This window comes from Phocoena phocoena, chromosome 15 (genome assembly GCF_963924675.1).
Source record: "Phocoena phocoena chromosome 15, mPhoPho1.1, whole genome shotgun sequence".
Taxonomy (NCBI): domain Eukaryota; kingdom Metazoa; phylum Chordata; class Mammalia; order Artiodactyla; family Phocoenidae; genus Phocoena; species Phocoena phocoena.
The window spans coordinates 38,925,144-38,943,245 of NC_089233.1; the positions used below are offsets into that span (position 1 = coordinate 38,925,144).

Here is an 18,102-nt window from a genome sequence, read left to right on the forward strand (position 1 = left end):
TTACATCTGCAAAGACCTCATTTCCAAATAAAGTCACCTTCACGTGGGGTGTGGGCGTTAGGTTTTTGGGAGACGCATTTAACTCACAAGAAGAACATTCTGCAAACCACAGCCCACCCACGCACCACCTTTTTGCTGTTGTTGTTTGTAAATAAGGCTTATAGGGACACAGCCATGCCCATCTGTTTACATGTCACCGAGGGCGGCTCTCCCACTTCAACGGCAGAGGTGGGTCCTTGGGACAGAGACCACAAGGCCTAAAACACTTACTGTCTGGGCCTTCCAGGAGAAGGTTGGTGACCCCTGAGCTAGAGAGAAACTGGTAAAAGGCTGATCATGAACTGCCTTGGGAGTGAAGCTAAGAACTACGAACTTGACCCCAAAAACTCTGGGGGATGCAGCCCGGTGTTGAGAGAAAGCGTGCGAAATGGGATGGAGAAGTGGCAATAAGAAAGTGGAGTGGGCGAGGGATTTGCAGGCCCCGATGAAACATCTCGGTGATTAAAGAAGGAGAGAAGTTGGGGAACAGGCAGTGGAGGGCGGAGAATGAAATGGGGAATTTTGTGATTTCAGCAGAGTCACTGTTCTGGGTTATGAGAAGATGAAGGAAGATGCTGGGGTGAAATTGAAGGGGAATTGTTGGAGTGGCGGGGAGGGGGTCAGGGGGCCAGATGAGCATTGTCATGGTTCTTAGGAATGCCGGGAACAGCGATGGTGGCGAGGAACACCATGAGTCAAGGGCACGTTGTCCCCAAAAGGTCTACAGCAGGGTATTTTCCTTCCCAAGGGACTAGTGTCCAAAATTCAACTGCTGCAACCCCTGTGCACAGATTGTGTGATCAATGTGGATTCTGCTGTTTGATCCTTGTAGCAACTTAATAAGGTATGTGCACAGCCTCGGAATGAAGGCTGTAATCACTTTTCCATAGGTTATGAATTATGAAGTTGGCTTCCCATCACAAATGCTGTCAAAGTTTTTTGGCTTCAAAACCAATTAAAATGATGAATAGCTGTGAAAGGAACCAGAAGTGCATTTAATCTTTCTCCAGAACAGTGGGGGATCCGTCCTTTTTTTGTGTCACATTTCACATAGGCTGGGAACATAAAATTGGTCTCGTTCAAAGGTAAGATTCAAACAACTTCTTCGTGAAAGGGAACTGATCCACTTCGCTTTTTTCCAGCCATAAACACTGAGATATTTACGTGCCTCATCATCCTCTTTGCTTATCTCCCAAGGTCACAGCACTCTCTTTCCATCTTCTCCTCTTAGCAAGGTTATCCTAAAAAGAATCACCAAAGCAGAGATTAGCTCTTTGAAGCAAAAAGGGACAAGAGAGAAGGGTGCTGACAAGCTTTTGAGTTTGATTTATTACTGATTTGAAACTGCGTAACAATCCAAAGCCTTGGGGTCCCCACTCCCCATCTCTCTGCCATTTACTATATCTTAGGTCTTAATGCTCCCACCACTCAGTTCCAAGGGCGTTGGGACAACCAAAGTGCTCAGTCTCATAATTTTTTTCTTTATTTTTTATCATAGGAAAGAGCTGTAGATGCCATGCACTACAGAAAGGAGAGAATGAGTCTGAATCAGAAGTCCTAATTTTTGATACTAACTCAACCACTTCTAGCTGAAAACCTTGAGCAAATTACATAGCCTCCCTGAGCCTCGGTTTTCATATCTGTAAAATGGAGGTTACAATTCTCAATTCTCAAAACTGTTGTGAGACAAAAACAAGGCCCTACTACAGAGCACAGGGAACTATATTCAATATCCTGTGATAAACCATAATGGAAAAGAATACGTGTATATGTATAACTAAGTCACTTTGCTGTACAGCAGAAATTAACACAACACTGTAAATCAACTATACTTCAGTAATTTTTTTTTAATTTTGAAAAGGAAAGAAAAACTGTTGTGAGGCTCAACTGAATTCAGTTTGTGTTGAATTATACACACACTTAGTTTATACATAAAACTGACAGGTGTATGTGTAACAGCAACAGACTCCTGCGTGATACAGTTATTACTCACAGAGCTATGCCTTTGACAGAAGGAAAACATTGTGTAAATGTGTTTAAGACAAAGTCTCCAATAAATAATATTTGGACAGAACAACTCCTTCGAAGAGGTGACTCAGCTATCAGCGAACTCATCTTTGCTATTTTTAGGGCTGGAAAAAAGAGAAGCAGGTGATGCTGAAGTTGTATAATCGGTCGCACGGGGAGGGTACTCAAAGGTAGTGGCCTTGACCTCGGCAGCCATTCCAAGGCAAGCAGAGCCTTCAAAGAGGAAACAGAGGAGCAGCTTTGAGCATCTCTGCAGCATCGTAGGGCCCCCAGTCACAGGAGACAGAAACACAAATTGACTTGTACCTGGCCCCCTTGACAGTGCAAATTCAGACCCCAGAACTGGGTCTCTCTCTCCTCGTGCTGATTTACAGGGCTGCTATCGCAGGGCCTTGACAGCACACTCAGTCTTTGTGGAACTGCGCAAATCAGGCTCGAACTGCCTTTAGCCAGCCGCTCCTGACCCCTTCAATCTCCCACCCGGGGAGGCCCGTAAGAGCAGTTACCTGAGCCCATTTGTTGGCTGCCCCGCTTCTGTCCGGGGCCCTGGAGCGCAATCGCTCTCCTTACCATCTTATTACATCATTAAGGCTAAATTCAACTGCCTTTCTTAAACCCCCATCTTTCTTCTCCTCTGCTGGAGTGGTGGGCACTAAACTGATGAAGGTTCCTATCACTGCCCAGAGCTGCCTTTAGACAACTTGCTCAAGGTCACCTTTGTCACTGTGGGGGGCACAGAGAGACCTCAGCAGTAAAGGCTGTGGAGGAATCCAGCAGGGCTGGCCCAGAGCTGAGAGGACTGGCCAGTTCTAGGGTACTCGCTTGCGTGAAGGTCAGGAGCTTGGATTGGCTCCAAGTTGAATCCATACGCAGATTCGGACTGTGAGGCCAAGGAAAGACGGAGCACCGAGCACAGAATCTCAGCATCCCTGCATTACCTGGGTGCACCCTCATTTTTACCAAATCCAAATTAGGTCTTGCTATACTGTTCACTTTAGCTTGTCTGTACCATTTGTTAGGATCCAGGAAACATATCATTTCTTTTCAGGAATAGAGGCAAGGCATAGAGATAGGTATGTATCATAATATAAACACATTGTTTAATGTTTTAACTCCTATTGCTGTTAAAATGGCTTGGCATTTAGTTTGATTATAATTGCATGTATTTTTAAAGTTTTGACAGAAACTTTATTTTAAGCGGTAGGAGGCAAAAATAATTCAAACTTTAATATTCATCAAAATTGATCTAACAGCAGGAGACCCTTCACTCTGAATTTTACTCTCCTTTCTTGCAGAATCAACTCCCCACTGCCCCAAGAGCCCTCACCTGCCAGGAGCACAGGGAATCCAGTAATATTGTACATAATGGCCACACTTTATCCTGCTTTCTTTTGTTTTCTTTGGTTCATCAGGCCTTCCCTTCCCAACCAAAGGAATTTATTGCAACAGCTCTGTTCTTAGAACTGAACTCCTCCATAGAAAGAACTTCAGCCTAAGAGATGCCAAGAAGTTCCTGATGCTCCCAAAATGCCACCCTTCAATCTCTGCTATTAGAGGTTGAGAACTATAGTTTTTCCAATGTCCATGCTCTTCTGTTAAAACGAATAATATTGCGAAGGGCAGTGTACTGAACTTACCCATGCTAAAGTATGAATGGCTTATCAAATTCAATTTCTTTCTGTTATAGAATTTAGGAAGAAGAGGGAGGAAGGAAAGTAGGAGATTAAGGGGAAGTGAACGGGCCAAAGGCAAACATGCACTCGTTTGATGAATAAAAGAATCAGTGTGCACACATGAATTCCCTGGAGATCCTAAAACGCAGATTCAGATTCTGCCAATCTCGGGTGCAGCCTGAATTCCTGCAATTCTAACAAGTTCTCCGGTGATGTCAGTACTTCTGGTCCACAGACCACACCGTAAGCAGCAGGGGGGCCAGAACTTGAGGAGTGAACAGAGATGTCAGCTCAGTGGTTCTCGACCTTGTCTCATCAGAACCCCTGAAGAGTTTGTGTGTCCTTTTTTAAACTACTGATGCCCAAGCCCCACCCCAGATGAATTAAATCAAAATCTAGGGGTCACTCAAGTATTCAAATTTTTTTTTTTTTTTTTTTTTTTTTCAGTACGCGGGCCTCTCACTGTTGTGGCCTCTCACGTTGCGGAGCACAGGCTCTGGACGCGCAGGCTCAGCGGCCATGGTTCACGGGCCCAGCCGCTCCGCGGCATGTGGGATCCTCCCGGACCGGGGCACGAACCCGTGTCCCCTGCATCGGCAGGCGGACTCCCAACCACTGCGCCACCAGGGAAGCCCAAGTATTCATATTTCTAAAAGCTCCCCAGTTTATTCTATTGAGCAGCCTGAGTTGAGAACCACTGTTAGCCAATAAATTCATCGGAACCTCAGGTGTCAGTCCCTGGCTGATATATATTAGCTTGTGAGGGCTAAAGGCAAGATACCCCAGCCAAGGGCATCTTCTGCTCCAACGGGAACTTGCTATTGCACAATGCCTGGTAAATAGTTGGTACTCAGTAAATATGTGTTCCATGAAAAAAATAAATGGTCGGCCGAATGCATGAATGATTGAACACCTTCAAAGGCCAACAGTCTACACACTGTCAAGGATTGAATTCACAATGTTGAAATGACAACTGACAGGGCTGAAACCTGAAGACAGAAAGTTTTTTCCGTTACTCTTACAAACCCCCCCAATAGACACTCAGTTCTCGAGCCCCTGTTTAGGGTGGATCTGCTGGTGACTAGAGGAGTCAAAGCCATAAACATCACCATCTCTTTATTCCAGTGTTTCCCAGTCATCCACCAGTCATAATACACTTTCACAATTTTTGCTATCGGTGCTATTACTTACCTAGCATGTTTCCTTAAATTGACTCACTTTTTTCACACAGATGGATGTATTTTAAAGGGAAACTATAAATCACTGTTTCAAATAGAAAAACAGCCAATATCCCTCAACATATATAGACGTACCTGTCAAAATAAATACAGTGAAAGCAACTCAAGCTGGATGTTGCTGCCTGCCAACACTTGCCCCTGTCAGATAAGAAGATGGATTAGCAAGGAACAGGGAGGAATTAAAGACACGGGTGCACTTAATGAAGGCTTGTCGTTGGCATAATAAGAAGGATCGGAGGGGTGCTTTGCAAGGAGTCACAGTCAAGTTCTGCAGTGCCAGGTATTGAAGGCACCACGTGCAAGCACCTCAGGGAACACCATTCCCAGCCAATGAAGTTCAAGTTGCACCCAGAAACCCAAGGGTCACCAACTAGTGCAGATGGGGCTCTGGAGCAAAAAAGGAAGTATTTCCTAGATCTCAGTTTCTGGGGAATCCAGTCATCCATGTGATTTGTCTGTAAACAGGTGATGTTTGTTTTCCTACTTCTAAGAGGAACAGCATCATCGGCAGAGAAAATCAGAACCTTGCTGTCAAGAGCAGGGGAATTAGCTTTCTCTTTGGAGGCATATTTATTGGTTTAAGCCTTGGATAGAAAAGTCACTAAATAAAACCATGCTGTTATCAAATGAATGGATCAGACAAAGTAAGAGATGAGCTTCCCAGCTCTTTAGTGAAGTGTGTCCCAGGGTCGGGAGGTAAATTCCTATCTCAGTTCATATGCTTAGATTTGGACAGAATGACCCATTGACATTTCAGGGAATAAACCCACTGAATTATTCTTTTTTATTTGCTGGTTGCTTTTCTTTTAAACAACATACGCGGAATGTGACATTGTGATTCTAATGTAGAGGCAAGACTGAGGAGTTAGGGGAGAGGCCTCCGGGACCAGACTGCCTGGTCTAAGTCCCTGCTGTGCCCCCTTTGTATCTGTGTGACCTCAGGGGAAATAGTCAAGCTCTCTGTGCCTCACTCAGGCTCCTTGCTCCTAGAATGAGAGTGATAACAAGAGTACTACCACATAAGGACGTCACAGGGAGGAGCAAACGCAGACGAAGCATCTAAAAGAGCCCCTTGCACAAAATAAGCACTCAATATGTGTTACCTGTTGTTATTATTATGCCAGAAAAATACACAAACAAAAGGCAATGCAATGAAATCTGTCTTCCTTCCACCCCAGGCCCTGGGCCTCTCCCTAGACACAAAGCAGTATAAAAAGGTTCTTGTGTATCTTTCCAGAAATACTATGCATTTACCATCAAGTGTATCCTTCTCTTCTATGCTAATGGGGGCTCACCATGCACTCTGTTCTACACATTGTCTTTTTTACTTAATATTTCTTGGGAAGGAGCACATTGCAGGCCATGTACCTTGTTCTTTGCTGGGACTGCAGTTTTGCACCATCATTGATTTACGTCATCCCCCATGTGGGACACGAGCCATTTCTGGTCTTTCACTTTTACAATCATGCTGCCGTGAACACATTTAAACACAAATCTCTCACATACGTACAAGTATACCCTTAGGAGAGATTCTTACAGGTGGGATCGCTTGGTCAAAGAGTCTGTGCATCTTTTATTCTGATAGATATTGCCAAATTTCTCTCTGAAGAGATTACACCAATTTGCACACCACCTACCTATGCACACAAGCATGTCTTTCTTCTCATACTCAGGATAATATTTTAAATTCATGAAACAAAATGCATAGGATAACCAAGGAAAAGCAATTATATTGAAACAGTGTTATCAAAAGATTAAAAATACACTTTTGTGAAACAGTAGTATGTATCCCTCTTTATAAATGCATTAAATAACAAAATCTAGTGCCAGGTAGGAGTGAGTAGAAAAGATATCTCAGCAAATCTGTAATAGTTTTAACGCGGTATGAAAGTACACATTGGTGACAAGCTCTCAGGTACTGCTAGTAATATTGTGGCCTGTAGTCCACAACCATAATTGAAGGAAACGCTAAATTTGAGTTGTCAGCTGGTGAAAAAAAAGGATGCAAATTTTTCCCAAACAAGTGTTGGACCCCGTCTCAGAGTCAGCGCTTGGAGGTTAATCACAACGAGTGGCAGCTTCTCCTCCATGCATCGGTTCGGCCCCAGGAATTCATGCTTTTAGGGCAGCTATTAAAATTCATGAGTGGGAACTGGCCTCAATCTAGCCTAAGACAGGCTTCGTTGGCCTTCCGAAGCAGTAAGACGGGCTAAGAAGACGCGAGCAGGCAGAGATAGCTCTAAAGCCATCCAGAGGGGCTTGCTTGGCCGTGTCTTAGAGGTAGTAAGTGCCCCACTTCTGCCTTCAATGTATCTGCTCTCCTACCCGCACAGGGTTTTGGAGAATATTAAATAAAATAAGAGAACGTAACCTGCTTTGAAAAACTTCAAGGCACTCTATTAACTTAGGGCGCTGCGGCAACCATTAGGGATTTATATTTTTATTATTATTACCTCCTATTATGTTTAGTTCTCAGAGCCTCCCTCAGATCGGCTGATAAGAGTGACATTAGGGCCAAAGGATGGAGCCGCTCAGCTTTGGAAACTAAAGAGCACAGAGGTCCAGGACGTGGCTTAGGCTTGGTGGTACCTGCCCGGCCTGGCTATCACGCTTCTCTCACCCGGAGAGTAATCCAGTGACTAGAGAAGTTGCTGGAATGTCTAGGAGCAAGAAAGAGGTGATGGTAAGGGGTGTCAAATCCACAGAGAACACTCCATCCCTGGAAAAACACATGACTCTGGAAATCTTAGGAGTATAGAAGAAAGATTTCAAACAATTTTCTGACTATGCATCTTTTTGTGTGTGTGTGTGTGCTGGAGAAATGTTAAATTTCATTAAGTTTTACAGCCAGACTTAAGATAGACATAAATCCCTTTAATGCTGGTTTTAGTAAAAAATGAGCTGAACATTGTCATTAAGCCAGTGCATGTGGGAGAATTATTTGAGGAAAATCAAAATAGGCACAGTCGGGAAATTTCCACCGTGACCGTATTAAGTGCAAGTAGATGCAAAGCAAAATTCTTTCGGCTCTAGTGGACTGGGCCCTTTTGCTGCTCAATTTCCATCCAGAGGAGCTTTGTTCTGGGGCAATATGGCTGCAGTCTGAGAGCCTATCTGGGGAAGCTCATTCCCGCTTCATTAGTCCGTGAGCATAGTGAAATTTCAGCTAATAATGTTACACAGCTCCTAGCTGGGTTATTTGATTAAACGCCTTTCGGAAAAGTAGCAAGTTGGAACAAAGGGACATATGCAATGTACTTTCTTGTTCTGAGTGCCTATAGCTGTGGGATTACATTGGCAACGCATCCCATGCCATGCTGTACCCATAGTCACAAATTCCTATTGCCTGAGATATTATGTGAGTCTGGTATTACCTGGCATCTCACAGGGGCCACATTGTCTCCCTGGTTCAATTTCTCTGCGGTCTGGGCTTGTACACGACTGTGACTAGGAGACGCATTTCTTGCCGTGGCTCATAGACACGCTAGTACTTAAGTGCCTTCTTGTGAAATTGAAAAAAGCACCCCTTTCCAGTGGGTGAATTGCAAAATAGCACCTTCTTCTGGGCAAACAGGTTAGAAAATGTGCCCCCTTCTGGGCAGACAAATGAGAAAAGGGTGGCTCCTCCAGGCAGGCGGACCGATTAGTGTTTCAAGCCCCTCCCCAGGGCGCAGGCTTGCGAGTCCAATGCAGCCCCTCATTGCCCCCTTTGGGCGTGGCTGCTTGTGAAGGCTTGACCTGCACAGCTGTGCAAGGCAGCCCTGATTAAAGATGCCGCTTGCCTCCTAGAGGCGTGGGATAGGGAGGGTGGGAGGGAGACGCAAGAGGGAGGAGATATGGGGATATATGTATACATAGAGCTGATTCACTTTGTTATACAGCAGAAATGAACACACCATTGTAAAGCAATTATACTCCAATAAAGATGTTAAAAAAAAATGCCACTTGCCTAATTTTATAGTCAGACCACAGAGTTTGCTCCTTAGTGCTCTAAAAAATTCAATCACACCAACGGACCTTTATATTAAATACATTGGCCTATTATGAGAGACTGGTATTGTCAGAATGTCGAAGCAACATCAGTTTTAAAAATGAAAGATGGGTGAGCCCTTGTGTAGCAGACACCACACGTGCCCATATCACCTGGGCACATGCCGTTTACTGCAAACACCTGCCAAGGGTGATGTTCTGACCATGGGCACGGACAGGATAATTGTAGATGGAAAGACAGATGAACTAGAGGGTCGGTGCCCCTAGGACTAGCCTTCAACCCGCGATGGGCAGAGGGGCGGTGGGGACAATGGTGGGGCTTCCCCGCCATCCCAACGGGATGCCCTCATGGCCTCCACAAGTGGGCTGAGCCCCCATTTCTGGGCACAGGAACACCTGATAACCTACTTTTGATTGGTGTGAGGCCCAGGACAGGTAAACTTCAAACTCTTAGCAACATAGTGAGGTTAGTTCCTAGGAGCCTCCTAGGAAGGCAGGACTGGGTGAGATGCTGTAGCGCAAGCCGCAGGCTATCAGCAGGCAGCCTGGGCGCCCAAAGGCCTAGGACGTCAGTCAAGCGTTGAGGAACACTTTCTATAAAATAGAGCAAATATTCTAAGATTGGTAGGCTTCTGCCACAACTACTTAAGTCTGCTGTTATATTGTGAAAGCAGCACTACGCAACCCATAAACATATGGACACGACTACGTCCCAATAAAACCTTATTTACAAAAACAAGTGGTGGGCCAGATTTGGCCTTTGGGTCATATTTTGTGACTCTTGCCGTAGGTGATCAAAGAAAGTAGAGGACACAAAAGCAGAAGAAAGAGGTGAGACATCATCCACGGTGTGCTTGCTGGCCCACATCCCTTACTTCCTTTTATCCTCACAGCAACCAAGCAGTTACTGTTTTATCATCTGCACTTTTTTTTTTTTTTTCTTTTTTGTGGTACGCGGGCCTCTCACTGCTGTGGCCTCTCCTGTCGTGGAGCACAGGCTCCGGACGCACAGGCTCAGCGGCCATGGCTCACGGGCCCAGACGCTCCATGGCATGTGGGACCCTCCCGGACCGGGGCACGAACCCGCGTCCCCTGCATCGGCAGGCGGACTCTCAATCACTGCTATCATCTGCATTTTAAAGATGAGGAAAACCTCAGTTTCCAGAAAATAAGAATTTTGCCAAGACCAAATAGCCTGGGTTCAAAACCAGATCTGTCTGATTTAATGTCTCTCTTCCTTCCCCTACTTCAAGCTGACACCTGCAGATACGTCTGTCTTGTGCTACCCAGCAAGGAAAGTCCACTTGTCCCAGAGGCAGTAAATTCCAGATCTGAGGGTTAAGGGTAGCAGTGCTAGAGCTGAGTTCAGTCTCAAGGGGCTCAGAAGCTCCTCTGAAAATGTTAAAGCAACAAACATGATTGCCACTGGGTCCACCACCAGTTTCCAAGGTGAGACCGGCCATAGCATCAGACAGGTGCCATGTCAGCCTGTGCCTTTGATGGCAGCACCTCAGATATAACGGAGTCAGAAGATTTCATGAAAATAAGTAAGTCCCTTGTCCTTACTTAGCCTAGTGTGTGGGCAGGCCATCTGATGGGAGAGTGCGGCAGCGCAAACAACATCCAAATCTGTAATTATTAAACTTCTTTGTTGAGAGTTAATCTAGCCTTTCTTTCTGAGTATGCATTCAAGTGTTCAGACGCTAAGCCTTAGAAATACTAATTGCTAGAGGGATTTTTTCCCCCTGCACTCAACTCTTAAAGAGAAAATGAGCCATTATCAGAAGTCTCTTCTGGAAATAACTTCCAGGGATGCCCTGAGGTCAGTTTGGATTCAGCCCAGTCGTCCTACTTTCTCCACAATGGTGCAATGATAATTCAGGTTCTTAATGGTGACTCTGAATCGTCCTGATGCTGAATCATCAATGATTAAATTGTGTTCACTAAACAGCTAGTATTTTCTAAAAGAAAATAGACTAATGCATTTTAGGACGAAGTTACAGAATTCAAACCAAAACAAACCTCTGGCTTAGCCTAGGATAGCAGAGCATTAAATCTACAGAGACTCTACTTCCTCCCGATTGTCTATGTTAATGGGTATTTTAGAAAATTCCCGTATAATCCAAGACCAGTTTAATTTATTCCTGGGCACAAACAGTTTTATGGACGAAGACATTGTAATTCAGATCAAGAAATGACTCGTCGAGTTTGGGCTCTAAAAGTCTAAACAGAACCCTTGCAACAAATCGCTCATTCTTCTTTCTTGCTATAAACCGTTTGATTTTTTGCCGGAAAACATACAGCCAAAGAACACCTGTTTGCCTTCCTTGATACTCAGCCTCAGCCTAGACTGTTACACAAGGAATTAGCATTAGTCATCAAATTCATTGTAAAGACAAAAAATTAGAGTTCCTAAGTCCTCGTCCAACTCAACATTGTGGTGAATTTGACTGCAGACAATACATGGTCTTTCCTCTTGCTGTAAAATTGGTCTCAGAGTCCCGTGGATTCTCAGGAACAAATCCTGCTGTCTGAACTCTCCAGTTCCTCCCCCTGCCCCCACCCATGTCGCGGCAAGCCATTTTCTCCAGAACCAGAAATCAGAGCTAAAGACCTCGGCCCAGACCGCAGGTGACAGTTGTGAACAAGAAAGGTGAGCCAGGGCGGAAAGCTGGTGAAATAGGTCAGTTGCCTAGGCAGCAAACACAAAGGTGCAGACATTTCTGATTTTGTTTTTCTCTAGTGGAATTTTTCTGGGGGGGCCTCTCACCGTTGTGGCCTCTCCCGTTGTGGAGCACAGGCTCCGGACGCGCAGGCTCAGCGGTCATGGCTCACGGGCCCAGCTTCTCTGCAGCATGCGGGATCCTTCTAGACTGGGGTACGAACCCGCGTCCCCTGCATCAGCAGGCGGACTCTCAACCACTGCGCCACCAGGGAAGCCCTTTAGTGGAATTTAATTTCTATCCAACAACCTGCTGGCACTGATGGTAGAAATTTGTCCTTGGCCAACACGGGTTTTGCTCCCACCCTCCTGTCTCCACCCTCAAGCTTCAAAGGACTAGCACAGCATCAAGAAGAGGCGGCGGGTTCCCGGAGCTCACGTCTCATCATCTGTCCACCATGAAAACTACTGCTGCATCCCCACCCCAATGGCCTCGGTCATCACTTCACGCAGATCCTGCCTGAACCCTCACTGTTGTGACCCTTGGACTTCCTAGGGCAGCTGGTTCTCTCTGTCGTGTTCTCACTAATCCCAGCCTCCCACACAATATTCTGCTGCTTCCCGTTCTGCAGTGAGCATCACAGGAACACGCAATGGGGCGTCCCCGAGTCCCTCAGCTAAGACACCTCACGGGGCGACTTCTGGTCCTCAGCTCCACGCCCCTGTCCTGGGATGAGTCCCAGACCTCTCTGAGGTTGGACATCCCAACACACCCCCTTCCCACTCCAGCAACACACTCAGAAGAGAGAGGTAGCGCTCAGGGCTCCCTCTGAGGGCCCTACAAGTGCTACTCAATAAAATTTCTATTCAATTCACCTTAGACTGGGCCATTTTAATTTCTTCTACAGAGAAACAAACCAGGCCTAGCAAATAGTCTTCCAGATCTATCACTTAACTTTCAACCTCAGCTTTGAAACCCCAAAGAAAAACTATTAACTTGTGTTCCTCTTAATATTCCAACCCTACCAGCTCTACCTAAGCATGCTCTTGTCTCAAAAATTCAGGGAAGATTGGGCTAATTGAACATACTTAGGGAAGATGAATAAGTTACTTTCAAAATAGTATCCCTCAAAAGAATTGAGATCCAAATAGCTCAAGAAACATCAAGAAAAAAAATATGCCAAATCTGAGAGGGTCTCCCAAAGACTGGGATTATAGCCCAGATAGAGAATTAAACTTTTAAAGGTGAATGAAGGTAGTTTGGGATCTAAGTGGAGAGGAGCAGACCTGGGTATTTGCCAATAATTATGGACAGTGGAGACAGGAACACATCTTCTCTAAAGACTAGGATTTAAAGGAAGACCTAGATTCTAGAACACAGGATAGCCATGTTCAATGCCCAAGATAAGTGACTGGTCCAAATTTTGAATAGAAAGGTGGGGGAGGGAAAAATGAGGAATTGTTTTTCAATGGGTATGAAGTTTCTGTTATGCAAATGAATAAGTTCTAGACCTCTGCCATGTAGCAGTCAACAATACGGTATTATACACTGTAAAATATGTTCAGAGGATAGATCTCATGTTATATATTTGTACCAAAAAAAAAAAAAGAAGGAGAAGAACACACAGACACAAAAGAACACAAGGAAATTTTGAAGGTGATGGGTATGTTTAGTACCTTGGTTGTGGTGATGGCATCATGAATGTACACATATCAAGATGTAGACTTTAAACGTGTGGAATTTCTTGTATAAGAATTATACCTCAATAACGCTAAAAACTTTTAAGTTAAAATTTTTTCAAACAAATTTCAAGGTGACTTCTGCCCCAAGCACATTTTTTTAAATAAATTAGTGTTACAACTCTGGTCATTCCAGCTACTGACGGCCCTTTGCTATCCAACAAATGGAAACAGAAACTCATGGAACTTGTCAATTTGCTCTTAAAACCATTATGCCACTAATACATTAAGTTTACAAACTAAAGTGTTTTGACTCATAAAAGAGCACAGTTCTCTAAAATGTCTCAGGGCCCACGGAATGGAGAAATTTCCCAGCTGGAATATGTATCTAACGCAGTGTTTCCCAGCCCAGTGTATACTGCGGACCAGGAAACCACCCGGGGTCTTGGTTGCACACCTCAAAAACCAAGGAGGGAGGTTGGGATGAGGAGAGAGGAGCTTCACGGAGCTCAGCATACCTGGGCAACTGACAGGCAGAGAGGAAGGAAGGGATTAGCCATCAGATGGTGGGGGACCATCTCCCATCATGGACCAAAATAAAAGGCTGACCAACTGAAGACCTAAACGGACAAATTAAAGCATGAAATCACTTTAAGTGAATAGGTAATTGATTTCTGTGGGGAAAGACTCTCAATGGGAAAATTGGAGGTATTGGACTGAATAGAATTTAAACTTCTCATTGTATCTTGTAGCGCTGAGGACTCCTGTTTGCAATTATCTATTTTTTGTGGGATTGATGTCTGTCCCGACAGCCAGGCTGTAATTTACATGTGGGCAGGGATGTCACCATTGTAGTCCCATACTTGGGAAAGTCCCTGGCATATATTAGACTCAATGTTATTTGTTGAGTGAATAAATGAGGTTGATATCATGGCCAATGTTCGGGGCTTGGGTTTAACACCTGTAAACGTAAAGGAGACAAGCCTCTGTCAGCCTGAAGCAGGGAGCTGGAGTGAGCTCTGCATAAAGTAAGAAAACTCTAGAGGCTGCCTCGCTTGTGACACGAGAACTAGATCCTTCTGGCCATCGATGCCAAGGAAGCTTAACGAGAGTCCTGGCTTCCGGGGGAGCCCCACTGACCCACAAGTATCACTCAGCTTAAAACGGAGACAGTCCTGGGTAGCACAGGACGCAAATTTGCTAACCCTTTGAGGGCCTGGAATAGGATGGGATGAGGGAGCCTGGAAAAGAGGATAACAGGAGGATAGAATCCTTCACGGACGCACGTCTGCTCTGTCACCTCTTCAAGGGCTGGTCCAGAGAGAATGTTAACATAGCCCTCCATGGAGGGACCATCCACATAAGACGGCTGCATCTCTCGGATCCTCTCGCGCCCGTGCCTCTGGCTTTATGACCTAATGACACACCTTGTGTTTTGCAGAACGCCGAAGCAAGCTACGACTTCAGCAGCAACGACCCCTATCCTTACCCTCGATACACAGATGACTGGTTTAACAGGTAAATGGGGCCTCCTGAGGTGTCCGGGACATCAGGGGTGGGGTTTTATTTCGCTCTGTTGTGTTTTTAAGGCTTAAGTATCCCTAGCAAAATGCTCTCAATGCCTTGCTAAATTATACGGTGATTGTTCTTCCTTCTTTGTGGCTACATTCTCTAAATTCTTGATTTTTTTAATATGGCAACACTCCTCTAGAATTATCTCTTGACTATTTTGTTCTGTTGAACTAGGAATTATTTGCCATCTTATTAAAGAGAAAAAGAAAATAGGAATAATAAGAAACCCTTTCTCAACCCACCACAAGGTGATCGTAAACACATGGGTTTTACTTGATCTGTTGAAACTACTGCAGAGAGCTCTTTCGCCCCAGGGGTCTGTGTCTATATGTTTTTGAAAAGTGGTTTTGCTGTAGCCTTATAACAGCTCGTGTAGTCCCTTTTGACAAAACAGTAAGCATAATTGGCAGAGGTTTGAGGTATTTTTTTAACTGAGGTATAATTAGTTTCAGCTGTACCACATAACGATTCCATATCTGTTTATACTGCAAAAAGATCACCACTGTAAGTCTAGTTAATATCTGACACCACACATAGTCACATAAAGAAACTTTTTTCCTTGTGATGGGGACTTCTGAGATCAACTCTCTTAGCAACTTTCAAATATGCAGTACAGTATTGTTAACTCTGGGTTTGAAATACTTCTTGGCATCCTATTAGGCAACACTACCCGATGAATGGTTCATCCAAAAGTGTGGTTTTTCTTTGGCCTGTTTTGCTACAAAACATGTAAATGCAGTCTCTTTCTTCTCCGAGTAAAATTCTTGCCTGAGTTGTTGATCACATGTAAGAAATATCAAGAAATTAAGGCACGTGGCTTGTTCAATCAAAATTGACTCAGTTCTTACTGAGGTACAGATGTGTTCAGGAGGTGTCCTGGATAACTGGTCCTGGAGTTAGAGACTGGTGCAGAAGGCAGCAATCTGAGAAGGCCTCATGGAGGAGGTGAGGATGAAAGGTTTGGACAGGTTGCTAGGAGAAAAGAGGAGAGATCTTGTGACTGGGTCGGAAACTGGGCGTGGGGCCTAGACAAGGACCATTCTCCCATTGCACTCCAGGAATGCCGCTGCCCAGAAGCTCTGAGAGACTTGAGCACTTGCCCTTGGCTGGAGCAGGGTTTACTGCCCAGGCAGTCTGAGCCTCCAGCCTGCCAGTTTCTTCAGGTGTTCTCTTCTGGGCTTGGGCACCAGTCCCAACACCCCCATCTTTGCTCAGCAGACTCGGGGCTCTTGGATAAGCTAGTTTCGGCACCGAAACTCCAATGAAAGGGCTGCCCGATGCGGACCAGCAGTGGGCTTGCTGCTGCTGCAGCCACACTACCTGCCACACAGGCCAGTTAGAACGCAGAGGCAATTCCTGCCCAGAAAAGGCCACACTCTCCATCATTGGCTTCTCACTGCTGTGGAAAGTAGAAAATAAAACGCTCGACCAGGGGTGCTCTCAAGAACAAGCAAGGAGAACGTTCCCCTTGGCTGGGAAACTGAGTTTAATAGCCACGTGTCTCCCCTGGGCTTTCCTCACACTTTAAACCATCATATCTCCTCTCTGTGCTTATAGGTTAACTTGCTTTCCTTCAAGTGTACGTTTCTTTAAGAACATACTTAAAACTCCAAGCCAAGGACTCCTTATGAAGGCAAACTTCATACATATGCAGAACAGCTTTTAGGGCACCTGTATACTAGAATTCCTCGCCCTGTGCTTCATTTGATTTTGCAGGATTATTCCTTTTTCAGCAGAGCAAGTGTATTTATTCTACCGTGAACCATTTGATAATTGTATGCGGTATCTGTGCTCCGTTTATGTATTTGAAACACAGTGGAGAAATTTGGAAAAGGAGTGTAATTTCCTCCTAGCTTGCAATCAGAGAAATACAGACGACCGAGCAAAATAATAACGGCCACAGCAGCAACAATAACCCAAACTGCAAAAAGGTAGAAAATAATACATATTTAATAAGCATCAATAATATGCAACACAGCTGTAACTGATTTGCTATGAGGTATCAGGATCTAGTATCACATTTTTTTTCTGGCATTCAATAAATATTGATTGGCTGGTTGATGGATGGGTGGCATACTTTCTCAGCCATGCCAAGTTGTTGAGTGCCCTTGACATCTGTCCATTTCAGAGCTGCCTGCTTCTCCCAAGGTCTGCAGCTCACACTTTGTCAATAATCTTGCAGCCTTGCTGGGTTTTAGGTCAATGTTTGGTGATGCACTGCAGATCTGTATTCCATTGCTGTGCTGCTGTCCATAAGAATCTCTCTTGCGTAGCATTTCTCTGACAGGCATATACACCATTGAAATGTCATCCCCACCATCGGGCGTATTTACGGAGCATCTCAGGGTGCAACACACTCTATCTATTACGCCCTAAAGAGTAAGAGATTCTGGATCAGATGCGATTCCTGGTCACAAAAAGTTTACTATAAATTCAGGAAGAGAGAAGACATTTATTATTCAAGCAACCAAAATGAAGGGAAATATGGATAAATGGATGCCAAGGATCGTCTGTCTCTGTGTGGGCACGTTTGACTGATAGCATTAGTTAAACCTTCAAATAAGAACGATTTTCAGTGATTAACTTTTTTAAATTAAAAGTCATTTTTCATTCTGAAGAACCCAATAAACAGGCCTAAAAAGAATATGGGGGGAAAATTGCTCTCTCTGGTTGGTTATTAGCACAGTGATGGAAACCAATACTTTACCCTGGGGACACGTAAGGGCTTAGAAATAGACAAACATCTTTCCCTTCTGTCTTTACAGACTAATTCTGAAATTGCCTCCTGAATAACAAAATCCAAACTGCCTTCAAAGACCTAATCTAAGTTTTTCTTTCATGTGAGTGTTGAGACTACCTCCTAAGCCGATATCAGCTCAAAGGTTGCTCTTTGCAATCAACCCCCTCTCTCTAGCCAATCCAGAGTACAGTGAAATCCAAGAGAGTTTAATTTTGTGAGCTCTTCTGAGCCACTGGAGAAATACCACAAAGTTGTGAGTTTTTAAAAAAATTTCTAGTCCGCTGCCTGGATAACACAAGTTTTCATTATTTAAAATTTCCCCTTCAGCTAAAAGAAATAGACGTAACACAGATTTGGGGTTGTGGAGAGAATCATACAGATGGCAAAAGAAATATCTGTATTTTGGTATAATCATTTCTACTTTGGAAACTAATGTTTGCCATATGGGGGGATTTTACGGTCCTTGGGTGGTAGTTATTC

General features: G+C 44.5%; 1 protein-coding gene across 2 annotated transcripts in view; it reads left to right on the forward strand.

Moving 5' to 3' along the window:
- The window catches only part of PCSK2 (proprotein convertase subtilisin/kexin type 2), a 211,195-nt gene that overhangs the window by 147,472 nt on the left and 45,621 nt on the right, over window positions 1–18,102 (forward strand). For both annotated transcript variants that reach the window (XM_065891978.1, XM_065891979.1), the window contains one exon: window positions 14,752–14,828. In XM_065891978.1, the coding sequence (XP_065748050.1) occupies window positions 14,752–14,828 (77 nt within the window). The remainder of the gene's footprint in view (window positions 1–14,751; window positions 14,829–18,102) is intronic.